The sequence below is a fragment of the Xiphophorus maculatus genome, chromosome 21 (assembly GCF_002775205.1).
Source record: "Xiphophorus maculatus strain JP 163 A chromosome 21, X_maculatus-5.0-male, whole genome shotgun sequence".
Taxonomy (NCBI): Eukaryota; Metazoa; Chordata; class Actinopteri; order Cyprinodontiformes; family Poeciliidae; genus Xiphophorus; species Xiphophorus maculatus.
The window spans coordinates 17,600,757-17,622,415 of NC_036463.1; the positions used below are offsets into that span (position 1 = coordinate 17,600,757).

At 39.7% G+C, this 21,659-nt stretch overlaps 1 protein-coding gene across 8 annotated transcripts in view; it reads left to right on the forward strand.

The window, feature by feature from the left end:
- col11a1 (collagen type XI alpha 1 chain) overlaps positions 1–21,659 on the forward strand; it is a 98,165-nt gene that overhangs the window by 48,641 nt on the left and 27,865 nt on the right. For all 8 annotated transcript variants that reach the window (XM_023326579.1, XM_023326576.1, XM_023326581.1 and 5 more), the window contains 13 exons: positions 287–340; positions 871–978; positions 1,055–1,108; positions 2,569–2,622; positions 5,219–5,263; positions 5,381–5,434; positions 5,581–5,625; positions 8,489–8,542; positions 8,979–9,032; positions 12,450–12,503; positions 12,996–13,103; positions 15,826–15,915; positions 18,464–18,517. In XM_023326579.1, the coding sequence (XP_023182347.1) occupies positions 287–340; positions 871–978; positions 1,055–1,108; positions 2,569–2,622; positions 5,219–5,263; positions 5,381–5,434; positions 5,581–5,625; positions 8,489–8,542; positions 8,979–9,032; positions 12,450–12,503; positions 12,996–13,103; positions 15,826–15,915; positions 18,464–18,517 (828 nt within the window). The remainder of the gene's footprint in view (positions 1–286; positions 341–870; positions 979–1,054; positions 1,109–2,568; positions 2,623–5,218; positions 5,264–5,380; positions 5,435–5,580; positions 5,626–8,488; positions 8,543–8,978; positions 9,033–12,449; positions 12,504–12,995; positions 13,104–15,825; positions 15,916–18,463; positions 18,518–21,659) is intronic.

Genomic DNA, 21,659 nt, shown 5'->3' on the forward strand with positions numbered 1-21,659 from the left:
CCCTTTGATATTGACATGCATATGTCACATATGTTAGATAGACAGACAGACAGACCTTGATGTTAACAGTATTTGGTATTAAGTATAAGAAAAAAGAACAGTAAATGGATTTTTGGATATGCTATTCCACTATCTGGCCACCAGATGGCAGCTCCAGTCCTCCGTTGCCCATTAGGAATTGGGAAATGTAGCGAAGTGTTAGCTAGCTCAGACCTTTTTGTTGTTTATAAACTCTTTTTTTTTTATCTGTATTTTAAAGAAGTGACCAACTATTTGTTTCTCTTAGGGCGAGGACGGTTTCCCAGGTTTTAAAGGAGATATGGGAATCAAAGGTGACCGGGTGAGGAGCTTGAATAAAACATCTTTTTTTTCCCACCACACAGCAAAAAACACAGAATCCTACCAAGTGTATTTGGTCGACTTTCTAGTGCAAATGTCTTGGTACACTTGAGATAAGACAAAACTATCTAACTTGTAACTTTTCAGCAAGATGAAGGAGCTTAATTAAGTCAATAATTCCTTAATGTTGATGAAAAAGTACTAGTTCCACTGGGAGATTATTTCACTTGTAATATGGGGAAAATATCTTGTTATAAGTGAAATAAAATGCCGGTGGAGATAGTATTTTATTTTAACTTATTTTACCAATATTAAGGATTTTTAAAAACTTACAACAACCTTTTATATATTGTTGAAAAGTTACTTATAAGTTAGTTTTGTATCATTTAAGGCGCACAAAGATTTGCACTAAAAATAGAGGATAAATACTGTGTTTTTGCTGTGAACTTCATAGGTCAAACATTCACTCTACTCTGTACATTGAAACACTGATTTGAACATGTTCTATGTATATTTTTTTGTGGATGGCAGGGTGAAATTGGCATGCCTGGGTCCCGTGGAGAAGATGGTCCTGAGGGACCTAAAGGCAGAGCTGGCCCCAACGGAGAGTCGGGGCCTCTTGGTCCAGCAGGAGAGAAAGTAAAGAAAACTCTTATTTTTCTGGCTTTAGCTAAGTTGGACTTTTGCCCTTGCTCATCTTGTCGATGTGTCCCAGGGTAAACTTGGTGTCCCAGGATTGCCAGGTTATCCCGGACGACAGGGACCAAAGGTAAATATGAGTTACTTTCAACACGATGTATGTTTTATCACACCTGATAAAACATCACAGTGGGTCCTAGCAGCCATTATGTAGACTATCTTTAATCTTATTCATTTAGAGTTCTATTTTGTACACCTAGAAATGTATTTCAAGGTGAGACATTTCAGAGTTCATGTGAAATGCCATAAGTAGGAGAGAATTACCTGATTCAATAAAAAATTCCGGCTGAGTAAAAAAAATTACATTTTCTATAAAAATAACTGCTTATTTGACATGGGATTATAAACAAGCACTTGCTAAATGGCAACTTCTTAACATTTAGTGGAAAGGAAAGTTTTGATTGGTTTGACTTTAATAACATAACCTTCAAAGATATAAGATAAGATTTATTCATACCTGCACAAGGTATGAATAAAACATTGCTTTGTGTTTTATAGATGTTTCTTGCTCAGATTTTGGACAAGAAATGCAACATTCAAAAATGTGTGGCCAATTTCTGTTAAAGCTGTTTTTGAGCTTTTATTCGCTGACACCAATTTTAGCATTTTCTGGAATCTCTTTGAAAACTATAACATATAATAAGAACAGCACACAAAATACCATATTGTTTTTAGCCCGCCAGTACAACAATTACTTAGTAGGAGCGTAGGTGAGGTCATGTAGTCTTAAACTGTTTTTTAGCATCTTAGCTTTCATTAGCAGTTTGCTGTTAGCATAGGTCTCCTGTAGCGAATTTCCTGTAGCATGTAGATAGTTACCTTCCATCTCAGATCTCCAAAAAGGTTAGCAACATTTTCTAATCCAACATGTTTCGTTGGCAAACGAAGTAGAAAACTGAGGAAGATTTTTTTTTTTAAAAGCCTTTGCTAAGCTCCAGTCAGTCTTCGTATTATCAGCCTAAGTTTGTCTCTCTCTCTCAGGCTGAAGAAAACACAGCCATATAGTAATGTTGCGTTTTCTCTTAAACAGCTTCCTACATCTCTGACTTCATTTCTAAGGACGTCGCTGATACTGGAAATGGCTAACTTTGAGTCTTGTTCAGTCCTCATTGAGGAGTGTTGTTGTCAGCTGGACTGTAGCATGATGGTGTGTTCACTGAGTTGGAAAAGACCCAGAAAAATAAATGGTCTGAATCCACATAGTGTTGTCCTGTTGTAGGAGGATGTTCTCCTTAAGATGAATCAAATAAACATCGAGACTAAGAAATATCCTCCTCTATAGCCTTTATTACAGTGCATTAACTTTAACAAATTAGAGGGACAAAAAAGCATTTTTGTCATGAACGTTGTAAGTTTTACATTTGCCACTCTAAGAGTCTGACACAGAGAAGCTCAGCGCTAACAGTGGAACACTGAGAAAGATATCTATCATCTCTGCAGATGAATGCAACATAATCCCTTATTGTTATGGATGCACTGACCCATGAAGCCTCATCTGCCTTCATGATATCTCCCTCTGATTTTTGACAGGGCTCGAGTGGATTCCCCGGCTTCCCTGGAGCAAACGGCGAGAAAGGAGCACGGGTGAGGGGAAACACACACCCATAACACCTAGAGACATAAAAAAACTCACTTATCATGCGTAACATAAAATTTGTTCCACCTTGAAGGCATTTTTGTCAAATAAAGCTACTGCAAACGGCATATTGGGCGAGAGAACGACTGATTTGGAAACAGTTATGGAGCCTCGAGGCTGAGCTTGTTCTCACGACTCTGGGTTTTATTTTAGGTCAAATTCAGGACACAGGTTTTAATTTGATCTTTTAAGAGAGCACCAAACTCTTTAGTGTTGCTTTTGAGTCGTAACCCAGGGTTTGGGGTTTAGTAGAGATTATTTCCTGTTTTCAATTACTACAAACTGTGAAGAATAAGAAATGGTGCGAAGAGATCTATTAAGGAGTTTCTATAGACTTTTACCAAGCAGATACATTATTGCAGTGGTTCCCAAAGATTTTCTTCTGCCCCCTCCCCCCCCCCCCCCCCCCCCCCAAAAATCAACTGGGCACACACATCGTTCAACCAGACATAAACCTAAACACATATTTTGTTTTCAAACTCCACTGAAGTTTATTTCACACTTCAGGTTGCAACAAAACAAACTACAAACCATCTTTACAGTGAAACACTTTTGTGTAACTGTTTTGGTTTTTTTCATTCATCCATACCGCTTCCTGTGTCAACCCCCCCCACCCCCCCCACCCCCCTGCAATGGCACTGCACCCCCCCATAGGGGGCGCACCCCACACTTTGGGAACCACTGCATTATAGCAACATTATAGGACTGCGGTCTGCTTTCTGCATGTTATTACATTAGAAACACAGACACTAATGGTGTAACCGAACAGCGTGACTTTGGTTACATCATTGTTGATTGTGTTAGCTTTCTCTCTGAGGTAACAGCATTCAGCAACAGTTGCATCAAAAAGACCCAACTAAGAATATAGCAGGTAAAAGAAATGTTTCTTCATCCCCCAAAAAATCTTTATGGCGGGAGGTTCAGCTACGGTGAAGATGGCTTTAATAATGTCTAGAATCAAGACAATTTCTTATTGAGCTGTGTTGCCACCAGTGCAGAGCTTGCTCGGATGCTTGGACAACACTCTTTTAAGAAGAACCGCTGCTAATAATTAAAAAACAACCATTTCAGTTGCAAACAAAACATCAATATCAGCTGCAAATCTACCAGAAATATCAGCATGGACCTCAGAAGATTGGTGCAAAGAATGATTTCCGTGTTGAAATTCTTCTTTTAATTGGCTGGAAACATCTAGAAAAGAACGTCTGGAGAGGAAAAGTTGAGCCGTACCACAAACACTGTGGCAGACCCATCCTGTGGCGTGAGCGCAAAGCATCCAGATACAGTTTATATGTGGATTTGGTAATAATCCGAGATGGCTTGCTTCCCCGCAATCCTACTCTAGAATACTGTGGGGTCCAAACATAGTCTAAGAACTACTTCTGCTGACCATCAACGTGCATCATGGTGAGGGTCCATGTCGTCCGACATTAGTGAGAAAACAGCTGAAAAATCAAAACACTGAAGTGTTTATGGAAACGGCTTAGATTTTCAGCCCACTGCAAACCGCTTGGTCAAATTAAGGCATATTGACTAGCAGATGGCAAAAAAAAAAGAAAAAAAAAAAGCTACGAGCAGAAGTAAGAGAGTAATGGATGGGATTTAGCTCGAAAGTTCACATCCTGTACGGAGAAGTTAATGCTCCAAATGCACACTCTAACTTCAATTTTGATGAGTTTGGTTCTAATAGCCTGTAAAGCTAATAAAAGGTCTTATGTGTTCTTCATTAAAAACTGCAGAATTACATAAAATAATCTTAGGCTCAGCTACAAAATATTTGTGTTTATAGTCAAAACCTTGGGGACTGACTCCATAGAAACAAATCGCCCTGCAGCCTGGCCACAGATAATTGCTTTTGCACATTTTGTAAAACAACAGAGGAAGCATCATTAGCTTATTTTTATTCTAAAGTTCGGTATATGACTTGTGTTGCTTATTTTTCTGATGAATAGCAGCTAATAGTTAAAACAGATGAGGCAGGATTTCTTCTCCACTCTTAGCTGTAAGCCTGACCTACTCCTCTCCAGATCTGAACAGCACACAGAATTCATTATTTTTCAAAACTTTGACGGCATTGTGTGTCGTCTTGGCGTTGATGTAAAACTGACTTGGCGTGCATAAACAGGAAAACAAGCAGAATAGAAGGATTTTATATATTTTTTCCTTTCGCCGTCTTTGCTCTTGTCTGTAAACTCTGCAGTCCTCTAAGCAGCTCCACCCACACAACGCTTCCCTGCAACGTGAGCCACCTTATTGTTGGCATTTTTCAACAGCATACTGATCAAACAAACAAAAAACATCCCACTTCTACTTCCTTTGGCACAAAAGTTTTTTGAAGCCAATGCAATGCCCTGAAAATGACCGATTTCTGTTTAATGTCTGTGTTAAGAAATAAAACCAGACGTTTGCTTTAGACGGTGCCGCAAATCCATAAGGTTTTCTCTGTTCGATGATATCGATCCTTGTCTAATAAATATCAGGAAAAAGCGTGGAACAAAGACAAACCTCATAAAACTGACCTGTTTTCTTTTGGCTATCCAACAGGGCATTGCTGGGAAATCTGGTCCTAGAGGACAGAGAGGTCCAACGGTATGTCCTCCTCCCTCGATGAGTTATTTATTGACTAATTATATACCATCAAACAATCTGAAAAACGTCAAAGACATCATATTAATGAGCAGTTTCTCTCCCTCTTCCTCTCTTTAGGGGCCTCGTGGGGCTCGAGGAGCCAGAGGTCCAACGGGCAAACCCGGTCCCAAGGTAAACCCGTCGCAACAAAACATGATTGTTTCACGGAGTCCAGAATTTCTGTGAAGTGCTTTATCCTTCAGTCGAAGCCCATCCGAAATAAGTTTGTACTCTTAACTAAATGTTGATCAACAGTGATGCTGTGCTGTGTGTTTCAGGGCACAGCAGGAAACGACGGCCCCCCTGGCCCGCCTGGTGAGAGAGTAAGTCCTCTACGCCCGTGTTTCGTGTCCGTGTAGTAAGTCTCAGTGCGCATTAATACACACTGACTACAAAATCAATCAATCAGCTAACGACAACCAGGGTTAGCAGAGAGCTCCTCCATACAGAGACACCTGGGGCTAACGGAGCCGTCTGAGTGCAGGTCTGATGCGCCATCTGCTTTGTGCTACAGCCGCGCTTTCCTTTGTTTATTCTCATCATTTGGTCTGATGTTGGTGCTAACCGGATGACTTAGCCCTGCAATACGGTGGTGGCACTCAGAACGTGACATTTGCTGGCTGCTGAGCTGGAGCTCCTGGCTGCGGTCCGTCTGCCTGCCTTAACATCTCCGTGAAGCCGTCGGTCAGAGCGTGTGGGGCAGGCTGAGGGCATGAAAGTGTGTCAGCATCCCTGATTTCTTTCCAGAACTTTCTTAAACCTTTTGTACTTCTTCTAATCCCATTTTAAGCCCCCTTTTAATTATACTGAAAAAAGCAAACTGAGTTTTCGATATCAACCCATGTATGGTGTGTTTTCTGGCTGGGGGAAAAAATTGGATTTTTAAGTTCCAATCATTACTGATTAAGTGGAAAATTAATTGATTTTCCTTAAAGTTTTTCATTTTAAAACGTTTAATAAAAGTGAATCTGAATATGTTGCACACTACAGTAAACCGTGAGTAGCACATTTATTTTTTCCCTTTGGTGTTTCTCACGGATATTAAAAGAGCTTTATTAAAAATAATAAAGAATTTAATTAAATCAATTAAATTGATCCCTGAGGTCAGGTCTTTATGTTGTATGCTTTCTACATCATTTTTTTTTTATTTTTTTTGGTTTCCTGACATTTCCTTTAATCCAAATCTCAATAGTTGTATTCCCAGTGTTGTAATAAAGTGTATTTCTCCAAGAAATGAAAACACTCCCAGTCTAAACATTTCAGCCCTGGGTGACCCAACTCAGCAGGAAAGTTAAAGTTGCTGCACAATAAAAGTCTCCCAGCAGTGGTGCGCTGTATTTAATAACTTTCAGAGGATTTTTTTTTCTTTTCTTGAATTTCCAGCGTTGTTCTGGCGCTCTTTGATTTCGCTCCGTAACAGAGGAAATGTGACATTCCGACGTGAATCTGGAGTCAAAATCCACAAAGGAGCGGCTTTGCCCGATAAGTCAGCCGCGGCATGTTCTTCGTTTGTATCCGCATTTGCATTTTTAGTGCGGACACGGAGAGGAGTCGTTCTTAAAAACTCTACAAGCTGGGATGAATTAGGCCAGAGACTAAAATGCTGAAGGTCTGCCCAACTCTGTAAAAGCGCCTTAGTTTAGAAGAGTCAAATTGGTAGCTATTGTTGTCGGTGAGAGGGGTGAATTGCATTTCAGCTCAGGATTATCTCCTGGTACTTCGCCTCAAGTCTCGTGATACCTCTTTGTGCAGTGAAATGCAATCTTTTATTTACTCTTGTTTAAAGTTTGCTCATAAACCGACGAATCTTCAATATTCAAAGCTTAGTTTCTAAAAAAAAACAAATAAATATTTTCTTCTGTTGATTTAAAAGAAAAATGTTTTTCCCCGGAGCTCTTTAAAACTTCCCAAAGAGCGCAGCTTGATAAGACACTTCTCGTGATTCCGATTTTGCAGACGCCGACAGGCGACCATCAACCTTTTCAGCCCTGCGACTCTCTGTGGGCGGAGGGCAAGTCTGAGATTCAGTGACGTGACCTTTCACTTGGCTAAACTGGACGGTCATAAACTCCTCAGTTCTGACCGTTTACACCCTCTTGACTTGAAACTGAGCGGTTTATTTCAACATCTTTTGCATGCAACCACAGAACAAGTGAATAAAACACAAAGCTGACGGCAAAGACGATATTTGGATCTCGTGTCAGGATTAACGTTTCTATTTTGGATCGCAAAAATCGAAGTCTGTTTTGTTTGACTTGAGCGTTCTGTAAAACCTCTGTTCTTTTCTGAAATGTTACATTATTTTTTACATATAGAGAAGCAAAAATATATTGCAAAAAATTGCAGCAATTTATCCTTTTTTGATCTTTTAGTATTAGGTTTACTGGTTATGTTTTTGACATTTAAAGAGACCCAGAAAACGGTTTGCTTGATCTTTTCTGCATTTTGTCACATTGCAACTTTAAACTTTATTGTTTTGCTTCGGTGGTTTTGATGACAGATCATACACAGCATGGAAGAACTAAGTAATTATTTTACTAATGAATTAATAATGACTGATTTCATTTAATAGTATCAGGGTAGAGAGGACAATTCACAGTTATGCATTATTCTGGGTTGATCTGTCATCTATGGATGACTGTCGAAGTTTGAGGTTACAACATGACAAGATGTGAAGAAATGTAAGGGAAACGCTGCGTTTGTGAAACACTGAAGGTAACATGGAGTCGTTTTGTTATTAGGAAGAAAACTATTATGTGGTCTAGTTTGGCGTTATCAAATATATTTTTATGTCGGGGCTTGATGAGAGGAAAAATGAGATGACTTTATTTTTATAAGCTTTATTACAATCTGGTGTTATATATATTATTAAGTGTACAAGGCCAGAAAACAACATACTATCATATGCAAGGTAACCCGTGGTTACTTCTCATACGTTGTATGAAAAAAAGCAATAGAAAAAAATTGATTTTATCACTCAGAAAAACACCAAATGAGATTCCACTATAGCATAGATCAGTGAGAAATGATTTTTGTCGGTTAATTGTACAGATTTTATTTGCTTTACGGAACGTTTGGTTGAATTGGTTATAATCCACTCAGCAGTTTTCCCAGTTTTTGCACTAACCCATATTAAATACTGTGTAGTTTCTGCAGTTTAATAGGATTTCTGCTTGCTGGTTGCAGGGACCTCAAGGACCTCAGGGGCCAGTGGGCTTCCCTGGACCAAAGGGCCCCCCTGTGAGTAACACTTCTCTGGTTTCACATGAGAACCTCTGACAGGAACTCTGGATTAGCTTCTCTTCCGGATTCTGAGTCTTAACCATCCGTTCATATTTAAACTCAGCCCAGTTTCCAAAAACACACATTAGGGTTGATTCAGACGGAGAACTACTTGGAGAACGTCAGCACTGCAGTATTCATGAATGTTCTCTCACATTTCAGTTCAGACAGCAAACAAGTGGTAATTTATGTCTTTTCGGGGTTTTTTTCACAATTATAGAACTTGGGAAAGTCTAGACATTTTTGTTTTCTGAATAATAAAACGGATAGTTATAAGCTTATGAACAGAGAGGCTTTTGTACTACCAGTATTGATTTGTAAATAATCTGATGGTCAATAATGTTAGTGTTAGTGTTGTTAGTGTGTAATACTTTTTCTTTTTTTTCTCCAAAAGGGACCATCTGGAAAGGACGGCCTTCCCGGACACCCTGGACAGCGTGGAGAGACGGTGAGGACACCAGAATGGGAATCTTTCAGTCACTCAATCCAAAATATGAATAATCTCATTATCTGTAAATGCGTTTATTGCAAAGATTTACTCTCTTTTTCACACAACTGCAGAATAATTCTGACTCAGTATATGATAGAGCTCATTGTTGAAATATTCATTTAGTATCATTATCATCAAAGGAGGCTCTCTATAAATGTGGACTCTCCACATGTATTGGCACCAGGGTAAAATAAATTATAAAAATGTATCTTTTATTGCAGCAACGAAATTTTCTGACATTTAATTAAATTGATGTTTTTGTTGCAAGTGGAAGAAAAAGAATGCTGAGAAAAGATAGATTTTTAATAAAATCGTCATTAGTAATTTATATGAAGTAAGTGCAGGTGAAATTTAAATATAAGTGTTGTATCCTTCTCCTGACTTCTACCTTTGTACTTCACCATTATTTCTGATGCTGTAACCTCTCTGGAAAAGCGTGTTTTTAGCTAAATGAGCAAACGTCAGGAATATCACAAAAAAAACCAACTGAACTTTAGTTCAGGTTCATCAGATTCACTATAAATGGTGGCAGGTGTGTACGAAAGAAAACTGAACGCTGGAATCGAATCAAACGGCGATTCAACAAAGAACGGTTTAAAGGTGGGCAGACTTACGAGATGTGGCACTTTTAAACAAAGTTATACATTTTTCTGTCCAAAAAATGTTTTGTTTTTGACTTGAAACAGAATCTGAACATGCGCATTGTGGCCTTGTTAGTTTACGTTCAGGTTAGGTTTTAGTGGATTTTCTGTTTGCTGGTTTTGTAAGCTGACATGCAAACAGAGGCGCATTTCTCTCAGCCGCTCTTCAAAATGGCAAAGAGGAGAGAACATGGTGTTCAACAAATGCAGATGTGTTAATTGGTGACAAAGAATGTCTACTTTTCTAGATTTGACCCAGTTGTGGAAAGGATGAAAAATAATACTATATATATATATATTATATATGTTGATGCTGTGTATTGCTTAGCAGAACTTCCACCCTTAAGGTAAAAGTAACCTGAAAACTGCTGCACTGTGCAACATGGATTCGTTGCAGCTTCCTCCAGCAGTCCCTGTTTACCCCTAATGACTAATATCTTTACTAAATCTCAAGTACAGCTACACTGACACGTCAGGAATGTCCCAAGGACTCCTGTATAAGAATTACCCCACTGCAAGGAAGAAAGAAAATCTGATTCGATCCCATCTTGCAATTGCTGCATTCCCCCTGCTCTCGTCTTCGATCCCTGCACTTAGTATGCGTCAGTGAACCTTTGCTCGACGAGTCTCTGAGGACGATAAATTTCACTGCGGGCCTGACGGATCGTCAACCCCGTTATTAGAGCTCCCGCTTCCGCCCGTCCCCTTACCTGTAGATAACGTAGCACACAACAAGTGAGCTCTTCCCTCCGCCGCCGCGCCTCGAGCCGTAACGATTGACTCCTAAGCGGCGTTAAGGGCTGCAGATTTATGTCCTGGTGAGCAGGCAGCACGAGCATCCAATATGAAAATGGATCGCGGCAATAAAGACCCTCGCAGGCGCCCCGATCCGAGCAAAACACTCCGAATTTCAGGAAGTGCAAATCAAGCGTCCACGCCCACGTCTCCTCTGTGACGCCGTCGGCCTGAAGGCGCTTCCTTGAATAATGCATCGCCCTGAATGACAAAAGCATTGTGATCAATAAGCCCGGGGACACACCGCATGTCAGCTGGGATTGGCTTCCTGAACGCCTGGATCTAAGTCTTTCTCTGGTTTTAGGATGATAAGTTTCAAATCAACTTATCCTCTGAAAATTGCTTATGGATTTGAGAACTGAGGGATTGGGCGATTGCATCAAGCTGGAAAAGTCAGGTGAAAGTCAAAATGAAGAAGTCGGCGTGAGCTCAAAGCTGTTAGTACAGTTAAACGACTTCGCTTTAGCCTCATCATTCTCAGAGATTAGGAGCAAAGCAGATCTTTAAAGTGTTTACTGGTGGCTTCCTGTTTGCTAAGGCCATGTGTGTGAGAATAGCAGCGCTTAGAGATGAAAAAATACAATTTCCCAATTGCGGTGTTTCCGTTGCACAAGAAACTCAATTAGAATCGCACGTGAAAACATTTGTTCACACAATAAGTCAATAAAAATCATGTCAAGCCATCATCCTCTAACTACTTCCTGTCGTCGTAACACAAACTAGTGCATAATTGTGAATCAGAAGCAAAAATTATGCATCGCATTTAACATTTTTCAAATAAAAATCTGAAAAGCACAGTACGGGTTTGTGTTCAGCCCCTCTGATGCCGTGAAATGAAATCCTGTGCCTCAGGAAGTCACCTAATTAGGAAGTAGAGGGTTTCTTCACTGTAGAGCATCTGAGATGCGACTCGAGGGACGTAAAGGAGATCAGACCTTTGCTTTGATCCTGGCGTCATTCATTAGGGACGCCAGACTACACGGCGCTCTCGAGGGGCCGCTGCTGCTGAAAACCGTTGGATTTGAAAGGTTTTCTGTAGATGCCCAACATAATTATCACCTGAGCAGAGTTTTTATTGTTCTAGCGTTTTCCTTACGGCTTAAAATCTCCCGAAGTGTCAACAGAGACGTCGGAATACTCTGGAAAGAAAGTAAAGCAAGCAAAAGGAGTTCATTTTTGGAAAAATGTACCTAGCAAGAGGTTGTTTAACAAAGTACATTTTCAAGGGTCTTCGAAATTAGCGAAAGACCTGAGGTAACTGTGTGGTTATGCCATTAAAATGCGAACCGAAATGAGTAAAATTGCCCATTTCTGCCCAATTACTGAGAATGTTGTGGAGTTTAGAACCGAATACTAATGCATTTTGCTACTGAGAGGCACTCTTGTCCTTTTCAATGTCAAGTGTTATTTTCATCTCTTTTATCACAATTTTTACTATTTTACTGTCAGTCTGAACTCCTTGCGCTGCATATATGATACATCACAATAAATCTCCAAGTTGTTTTGCTTATTTCGCAGTTTGCTTTTTGTTTTGAATGCAAACTATCAAATCCTACACAAGAAAAAAAGCCACAGTTTTAACAGCTGATGTTCATGTTAACATATTTTAACCTGCTCTAATTCAATGTATATACTTGATCTAATTCATATCTATTGGCTTTCAGGTCAAACTATTCCATGTCTGTCATGGTGGTTTATCTCATTTGCAACATGCATGGTGTTCACGTTTCGTCTCTTGTTAGATATTAAATGTTTTATCGCTTCAAAACGAGTTAGCTGAATTATAAACTTTTCTGTTCCTACGTTTTAAAATAAAAACTGCTTACGCTGCTTACAGATTTTAATCACTATTGAGTTGTTGTTTTCAAAATTTAAGACGCCAATATTAAATATATAACAAATGTACAGTGTATTAAACCAACATCCGTTTTGATTTCAGGGTTTCCAAGGAAAAACTGGCCCCCCAGGACCAGGAGGTGTTGTTGGGCCTCAGGTAAGAAAGATTTTCAAACCCCAGGTTTATTATTTGTTATATATCAGTTTCAGCCATTTTATGTGACCAACTGTTGTACTTATAAAGGTGTTTAGCTGTAAAGGAAGCACCTTATATTTGAATATTAATTATTTAAATAGAAGAAGAGAGTGTAGCGTTGGCTCAAAGAAAACCTAAATACTGTTGTGATAATTTAAGCATATTTTCTTCCTCGTAAGTGAAAGTTGGTCCACAAACGGACAAACATTCATGAATGTTAAAGTGTAATTGATAACTTTACCAAGGAGATATTTTCATTCCTCAAAAAAATAAATAAATAAATAATGTTTGCATGAACATCATTCAGAAAATTGCGCAGATACACAGATTCGTAATGCAAACCGCATCATCCATCTGAGCAGAGGTCTAATGATGAAAGTCCTGCATCGCTGATAGGAGTGAGTCACGTTGTGTTGAGCTAAAGGTAATGATCTAAACATATGATCATCTAAGGGACCCACTGGGGAGACCGGTCCTGTTGGTGAGCGCGGACATCCTGGACCCCCAGGCCCACCTGGAGAGCAGGGTCTTCCGGGTGCTGCTGGCAAGGAGGGAGCCAAGGTATGGTAGTAGCATAAAATACTAAAAATATACGTATGCAAACAATAAATATGAAAGCTATGTAAGGAAGATGCCTAAACATTTGGAGATTCATATTAGATGATGCCATAAGTGTGTTTCATAGGAGATCGGACAAATAAAATGAAAACTGTTCAGTGTGTGACTGAGTTTAGATGTTGTGAACACTTCCAAAGAGTTATGGCCTCTTAGGCTCATGAACACTCAACGGACAACTGGATGTTCTGGAGTATCGTCTCTAGAAAGGAAGCAAAACAGAGATTCGGATAAAATCAAATGCACGATTCTCACTTTTCCTTTCTGCTCAAGCAGCTCAGATCTTTTCACGTCGTTCCCAGTCTGGCGATTTAGAAGAGCCCATTAGCAGCGGAGAACACTTTTCTTTTGTAAAGTAGAACCAGAGACCTGAGACCAGCCCCTCACTGTCAGGAGCCTCCAGCGTGGCCCCGCCCCTACGCCTCTCTGTGAGCTTCTTTTTTTTAAATTTTCTTCCCATCTCCCCCGAGCGGACAGTTTAATCAAGTCTGTCGGCTCAATCCAAACCCCGAGCCACTCGCCACCCCGCTTCTCTCCCACCTCGCTCAAAACCCTGCGCATCAGTATGCCAGTGTCACTTTGGCGAGGCCTCGGCAGCAGAGACCAAATCGTCTAAAACCTCTCAGGCCCACTCGTCTGGGCTTCACAGTGTGCAGATAAAGTCAAAACACACACACACACACCCACACCGGCAGTTTGGTGAATTTCCCCCCCCCCCACTTCATTCAAATATCATTGCTTTGGAAAAGCAGTAACTTTGTGGCGCTTTTTCTCCCCTCCTCCCCCGCTTGGAACAAAATATAAAAGAGCTGTTAAAATCAAAACTTTAAATGAGAATGTATGAACAGTACAGACAAAATGGCTTCCTTTTTAATATATATATTTATACTTTATTGCGTTAATGAGTTTTCATTTGAGTCCAAATCTTTTTCTCTATATGTTCGTTGACCGAATGTTCACACCGTGGCTGTTTGTTTGAAAACTCTGATAGATTTGGTAATGCCTCTTCACTGACTGTGCTGTAGCAGCGCTGATGAATAGAAAATAATACATGCTCCAGGTAAATGCCACTAATGGGCCATTAGGGTTTGCTTGGTGCTCTTGAAACACGTACGCCTCTATTCCTGCAGGAAAGTCCAAAGCCATTAGTTGATGCACAGTCAGTGTTTAGACATGGAGGACATAATAAATATAGAGTCTTTGTGGACTTGATGATCTTTGTGAGTCCTGCGTAAGTAGGATTGAGTTCAAACGCACCAGATGCAAGATAAATAAAGATAATATCGACAGTAATTCACTAGTAGAAACAAAAAAAGGGAAGTTGCATTAAACCTACGTAGAGTCACATCAGGTAAATTTGAATATGCGTTCCGATGAGACTCGTTTTTTAGATTAAAATTAGCCTTTGAAAATAACCATATGAAATTATGCTGTTATGAATACCAATGTAAACCTTCTGACTAATATATAAATGTAACTCATTTCATCTTTTTTTGTTGTTTTTCTCATTTCAATGCGAGTGAATGCGGTATATTTCAGTTGACAACTTCTTTTATTCTCTCCTAAAGGCATAATTGTAGTTTGTGTGGCTTACCTGAAATAATCGTTAAGAGCGACTCATCATTCAGCTAAAAACGTCGTTCTGACATTATCCTTTAAAGTTAAATGTTGGTCTTGAAGTTTGGTTAATCAACGTAATAAAATTAAAACATAAGCATAATTAAGAGCTGATGTAAAAAAAAAAAAAATCAATGCAAATTGCTCCCATTGTTGAACCTGTTTACATGTATTTAGTATAATTTGCTTTGTGAATCTAGTTCAGTAAAAAATGAAATAGCAAAAGCAACACAAATTTATTTATTTCTTCTTTTGATGATTAGTGATCCATTTCTGGGTTTGTTGTTTTGCACAGACTCTACCTATTTTATTCTGGGGACTCAGTTGAAGAAAAACACACAAACAAACAAAAACATTGATCTCACATATGAGTTGCCAGCCACTTTAAGGTCGGCTCCATGGCAAAGCAACAAAGAAGAAATAAACTTTTGAAACTAATTCAGTAAAAACGTTAAAAAAAGTCTTAATTTGTACTTTACATATTCCCTGTTGTGAATCCTCACCAGTCGAAATATGTCGACTTCTGAAGCTGATGTGATCAAAGGCAATCTGAACTGCTTAAAAAAAAAAAAATTAATTAAATAGTCCTCTGCACGATGATGAGCAAAGAATGGTGCAAAATAGCACTTGATGCAAACATGAAATGGAAAACTCCTTCTGTCTACAATTGGCAGCTATTTTTTATTATTTTTTTTTTTTTTGCTACGCCCTCCCAATCCGTGCCGCCCTGGGCAGAAACCCACGTCATCAAAAGCAGTAACTGTTTAAACCAAACAAGTGGCTGCAATCTGGAACTTTTCTTCAGATAGTGATTCTGTGAAGCTTTTGTCAGACATTGTCTTAATAGTAGCTCACAGTTGTCGTACATATGCAATAAACATTTAAACTTTGATATTAATATATGATTCCTTTTCTCTTGTTAAGACATTATAAAATACAATTTAAGTCCGGAATGTTCATCCAGTCATTTTTTTAAAAATATTTCAGCTTATTTCCTGCCACTTTGTGAACAATAATAATAACAAAAAAATAATAATTTCTGTGGATGCAGGGTGATCCTGGACCGCAAGGCTCCCCTGGTAAGGACGGTCCGCCGGGCCTTCGCGGCTTCCCCGGAGAGAGAGGTCTACCCGGTGCCACGGTAAGAACTGGATTTCGCCCCCAGCTATCCGTCACAGTTTTTCTCCACATGTGCCTGCTGGTAGGGAGTGATGGACCACAGCTACATAACAAATGAACCCGCACCTATCTGGAGCTGTTCACTTCATTAGGGGCAGCAGCCCTGGAATGCACTTGCAGCAATCAATCCGGTGGGAGGAAATCCAAAGTGACATCTAACAAATGAACAGGCACTGCTCCTGCACTGCTCCACCGCCGCAGAATCCACGGCTTGGACCGCTGCAGTGGATAATGGGCCTCCTTTCTTCTTCTTTTAGAGAACTTGGGATTTGTTAGGGACTTATTTTTTTTGAAAAGTCTTTTCCCCAGTTTAACTCAAGGACGTCTGTTGCGTCGCCATTTGTCAGTGCCAGCGCTTTGGAAGGCGCGGCATTTTGTCGCCGCATGCATTATTTAGTAAATAAATTATTAAGTCAAAAATGGTGGCAATTAGACTTGAGTGGATACGCGGATACACTGTCAGGGAAGCAAAGTGTTTCCTCAAGGTCAGCCGAACTCAGCAGGACATGCGGGCCCGCCTGATTGTTTCCTGCCGTCGTAATTTAGCCCAGCATGCAGCCACAGCCTGCAGAAACTCATTACCCATACTGCCTTGTGCTGCTCTGGAGCTCACTGGGGAGCTGCACACATATACAAACACTTGTGCATGCATGCAAAGCACATGTTGGACGCTGATAGATGTGTAATAAAGCACACTCCATGCAATGTTTTTTTTTTTTTTTTGCCACACAACCACAGAGGCAGGATATGGATTTGAGTCGTTTACACGCTCTCGCATGCAGTACGGCTGTCAAACATTTGGATGACTTCTGAATTTTTGCCACCTCGCTATAAATTCTGCGTCCAGAGAGCAGAGATTGGAAGAGTACCCAAAAATTGTACTCCAGTGAGAGCAGCAGTCCTTCCAACATATTTTTACTCGAGTAAAAGTAAAAAGTAGAAATTACTCACGCAACGGTAAAAAAAGGTATTTGGTTGAAAGTAGCTGGTCACATTATCAATGGTTTGATATTTAAAAGTGACATCATCAGATGGACCAAAATGTAAAGTTAAGTGGAAGTTTTGCTTATTCGAGGACCAAAATGACAAAAAAAAAAAAACAAAATCAGGGAAAATAATTATTTTCCAAATCTGTTTCTTTCAACATAAAACTTATGAAACTCTTAAGTTGACTGGTGAATTTTAGGTTAAAACACATTTGCTTGTTATTCTGTGGATAACAAACAAACAAATAGATAATCCAGAAGTGTTACTCAAATAAAGAGAGGCAACACTTCATAATAAAATTACTCAAGTAAAAGAAAAAAGTACAGTATAGTAAAAATACTCCGTAAAAGTATTTTTTCCTCCTCAAAATGTCACTCAAGTAAATGTAACTAGTTACTGCCCAACGGTTCCAGCGAAGGACATGTACTGTATAAAACATACCATGTGTATTTCACTTATAAGCAAAACATACTTGTTTGAATTTTAAAAAATAATTCAAATGTTCTTGGACTTTTAAAAAGTCCGTCATATCCAACTTCACACCTATAAAGTTAACATTTTGTTTCTCTTTAAGTAAAATCGACACAATCTGACAAGAAAGTTACAACTTTAGTCAAAAGAGACTAATTTTACGAATAAGATTTTAATAGTAAGTCAACTTAATCTGATTAAGTTTCTTCATACATTGATCCATTTTAGTCCCAAAAGTCCAGGATTGAGACTCATTTATATGTAGCTCCAACAACTTAGACGAACTGAATACTAACAAATACCACAACCAAGAGTGGTGGTTCTTTTGCTCCTCCTTTTGCCACACCCAAACCAATAAAAGTGTAATAAATCATCTCTATTCCCCATTTCCATTGCCACCCTGGGAAACCGCCCATTAAGCCACTATCTAATTTTTTAAAAACCTTTCTCATGACTCAGCTTCATAATCCTAAGAGATTTTGAAGAAAGCAATGAGAAAGAGCTCCAGTAATTGCCTCATGTACCATTCCTCCATCTTTGTTTCAGGAGGAGGAAGTCCCCTCTCCCCATTTTTAAGTTTTACAAACACACGTTAAAAACAGCTAAACCAAACAACATTTGTTAAAGCCGAAGTAATTTTTCTGATTTTCAGTCGGACTCTCTTATGTGTTAATGCACCAAACCTATTTCAAACATGCTCTTTATATGAAGCTGTTCAAGCCAACTCCATAAATTGGGCTTTATGATGATGATGATGATGATTGTCAACCTCCTTACTACTCTTTTTTTGGGGGGGACTTTCTATTCGAGCCAGTGTTTCTGCCAGAATGAAAAAGGTCAATCGTAATTCACGGCTTCGAATGTGGAGGGTGAAAAGCTTTGAACTTTCTTCAGCGCTCATTTCTTGCCGTTTTGGGAACCAGAAGCAGACAGTTGGAGCTCGACGGGCATTTAATGAAACCCTGTGCTGAGATCCAGCATGGAGGCTGTAGCGTTATTACTGGCAGATGTGGAGATTGTGACGGTCAGTTTTGTTTCTCTCTTCATTTCAGGGCCCATCTGGTCTGAAGGGTGGAGAGGGACCCCAGGGTCCACCCGGTCCTGTTGTAAGTACTCTGGTTTTTACTCCCTGAATTAACTCATTAACCCATGTTAAAAGCTTCACTAAGGTTTACAAGTACTTAGAAACCTGTACTTGTTTCTAAGCAACAAGTACAGGTTAGTATCATTTAGATAAAAAAAGATCAGTGCGTGTTTCAATCCATTTCTGGCTTCCGACTCAAAGATAAGAGTGTGATAAATTTATTCACTTGTCAGGTTTTTTTAGTATCGTCCAACCTCGTCATACCATGTTCTTCTAAAGTGGAACTGAACTATGAACTTCACTCACACGTGCACCGATGAATGAGCGTGCAGGTATTACAATGCATAAAGTGTCAGAGCAATCATCTGTTGTTTTGAGATGTTTTACAAATAACTTTTAAAAGTATTTAATGCACGTGAATTCAGCCTCCTTTACTCTGATGCTGCTAAATCCGTTGCCTAATTAGTAAACCCAGTGTACGGTTAAATCTCAGCGTTGAAACAAATATAGCATATTACTGACTAATCAAAGCACTCGCAGTTCAATTAAAAGTAAATTAAAAATACTTTATTTATTCAGTCTCCCTGACTGAAGGCTATTTTTTCTTGTCTAGTAGTTTCTTCAAGTTACTGGTGATCCAGTGTTTGTTATTGGGGAGGAGTGTCACTGCTCTGGTGGGGATGGCGTTGTCCCAAAACAGTCACACACTCAGTCATTGACTTATCTTCTCCATGTGGCTGGCACAGAGCAATCCAGTCCATAACCTCTAAGCAACCCTGCAGGCCTTCTTCAGCGTCTTCTGATCACTTTCTTGGAGTTTTCTTCATTACAGATTTGCTGTGAACCTGGCATTTATATTCTGAGCAGAAAAAGAAAACACAAAATTGACAGATTAAGTTTCTCTTTGGAGATATATGAATCTTTGACATTTGTATAACACAAATCCAATGTCTCTGGTAGAGCAGCAGACAAACATAGGAAAGTATAAGAGACAGCAAGGCGTGCTTAAAATCATTACATATTGCCTCAAGTACATAGGGGTGTCGTGTTTGCAGCTTAGCAACTACTGAACTGCTGACATCACATTCATTGTCTGTGATACGTGAGGGCGGGATGTCAGAGGCCGCTTTAATAACTGACGCAGCTAAATGCTAAGAGTTAGATATCGGGGTCACAGAGACAACAGGTGGACATGTTACAGACGACACCATCTGTTGTTGACTTCACTTCTTTTCTTTTGCCGCTCCTCTTCGAGTCCCTGTCAGGAAGCCCAGCAGAAAGACATCGGAGTCGGGGGACGTAGTCCTGCAGTCATGTCGCGGTGGCAACTTTGGCAGGTTCTCCGTTAGGGCACGGAGGTTCGCCAACTAGTTTGACAAAGACCTCACGATTGTTGGAAGAGATGGTTTTAAATTCCTCCATCTCTCTCTCCCTTTTTGCTCCTGCTCTGCATCCACGACGTCTCCTTCTCTGCTAATCTGGGGTTTGTTTGAGCAGTTGAGGTATTGTTTGAGCTTTTGCGATGTTAATCAGCTGCTCCCGGTTGTATACCGCCTCGTTGCTATGGCTGCGTGTCATAATAAATGTCCAAAAGTAGAAAATACTGCTAGCAATAATAAATGTCCAAAGAAGAAAAGCCTCTGTAATAAAGTAACAGTTCATTACAAAGTAATAGCTCAGCAAATATTGTTGTAAAAAGGTGAAAAAGTACAAGGGCTGTAAATAATCTTGCAAGGTACTGGATGTATTTGTCAAAAGGAAAAAAAACTCACTGTCTTAGCTAACTACAGCATTAGAAATCTTAAAATTCAGTCAGCGATTGTATGATAAACATTAGGGGGTATTAAATGTAGTAAATGAATTCTGTTGTTCGGGGTCAACCAATTCAGACTCGCTGTGCCACATCTCCCGTGCCGTTCCCTGCAAAAACGGCAGCGTATTCTATCAAGACTATTTGCTCTCCTGCCTCCTGGCACACGAAGAGAGAAGCAAACAAACAAATGCACTCCCAATAAAACCACACAGCCATGAAGCATCCATATGCTGAGTCAAAAATATTGAGTAAGCCTGGGAGTTCCTCCTACACATCCCAGATCAGTCCCAGAGGTTTCAGCCGGGGGAACGTATACACGCTCCTTTCTTTTCTCCCTTTCAGAGGACCGTGCTTATTTAAGTCGTTTTTTGATGACTTCAAGCTTTTCTTTGAATTCACATTCAACAGCACTCCTTAAAAAGACAAAGCAAACTGAGATAATGGCGCGGCGTAGCTCGTAACGCCGAGCTTCGACTGAACAGAACAGAAGCCCCGTCCGTGTTCAGTTGCTTTCTCCCTTGAAGTGAAATTGTTCAAATTATTTAAAGGCTAACATACAGTACATGTCCACATTGTATTCAAACGGCCTGATTTTTGCCCCTGGAAACGGTCTTTGTTTTTTTTTTTTAACAAATTACAAAGGTTCCTATGATAAAAACATCCCGTTCCACGACGTATGTTCAAATTAATGCAAAGTTCTCCGTGAATGTAACGAAACACGGTGGATGGATATCGGGATAGAAAATCAGTGAAACCGACCTGGGCCTGACCCAAAATTCAGGCCAGGGCGGGCCAAAATTACAAGGTCGAGGGTCAGCTTTCCCTGTTGGGCTTTTAGTAAATCTACAATACATACAGCAGAGAGAAAACTAAACGGGAATGCATGACATAAAGTTGTGCCGATCCATTTATTCTAGTCTAAATAGAGGGGAAGGTAGATTACGCTGTGAAAGAAAGAAAGGAAGAAAGAAAACACGGAGCAGGAGTTAACTCAACCGTAACAAGCGCAGCGCGCTGCATGCAAACTCCAGAAGATTTGCACTTGGCTCACCGTGAGGTTGCAACAAGCGACAAAATGGAGCTAGAAGATGTTAGACAGCAGCTAAAAATGGGAGAAGTTATTCAAATAAACCAACACAGCGCAACGTCAAAGGTATGGAAGTATTTTAAATTGTTGGGTTTACTTACTTAGAGTTACTCGGATGGATGGATGGACGGACGGATGGACAACATCTTGAAACATTTGTCTCCTTTTTCTCAAATCAAATCTTTTAAGCTGATCATATCATTTTTTCTGTTTATATGTGTCAAAGAAAACTGTGTAGCAACACATCAGAAAGCAAATGATGAA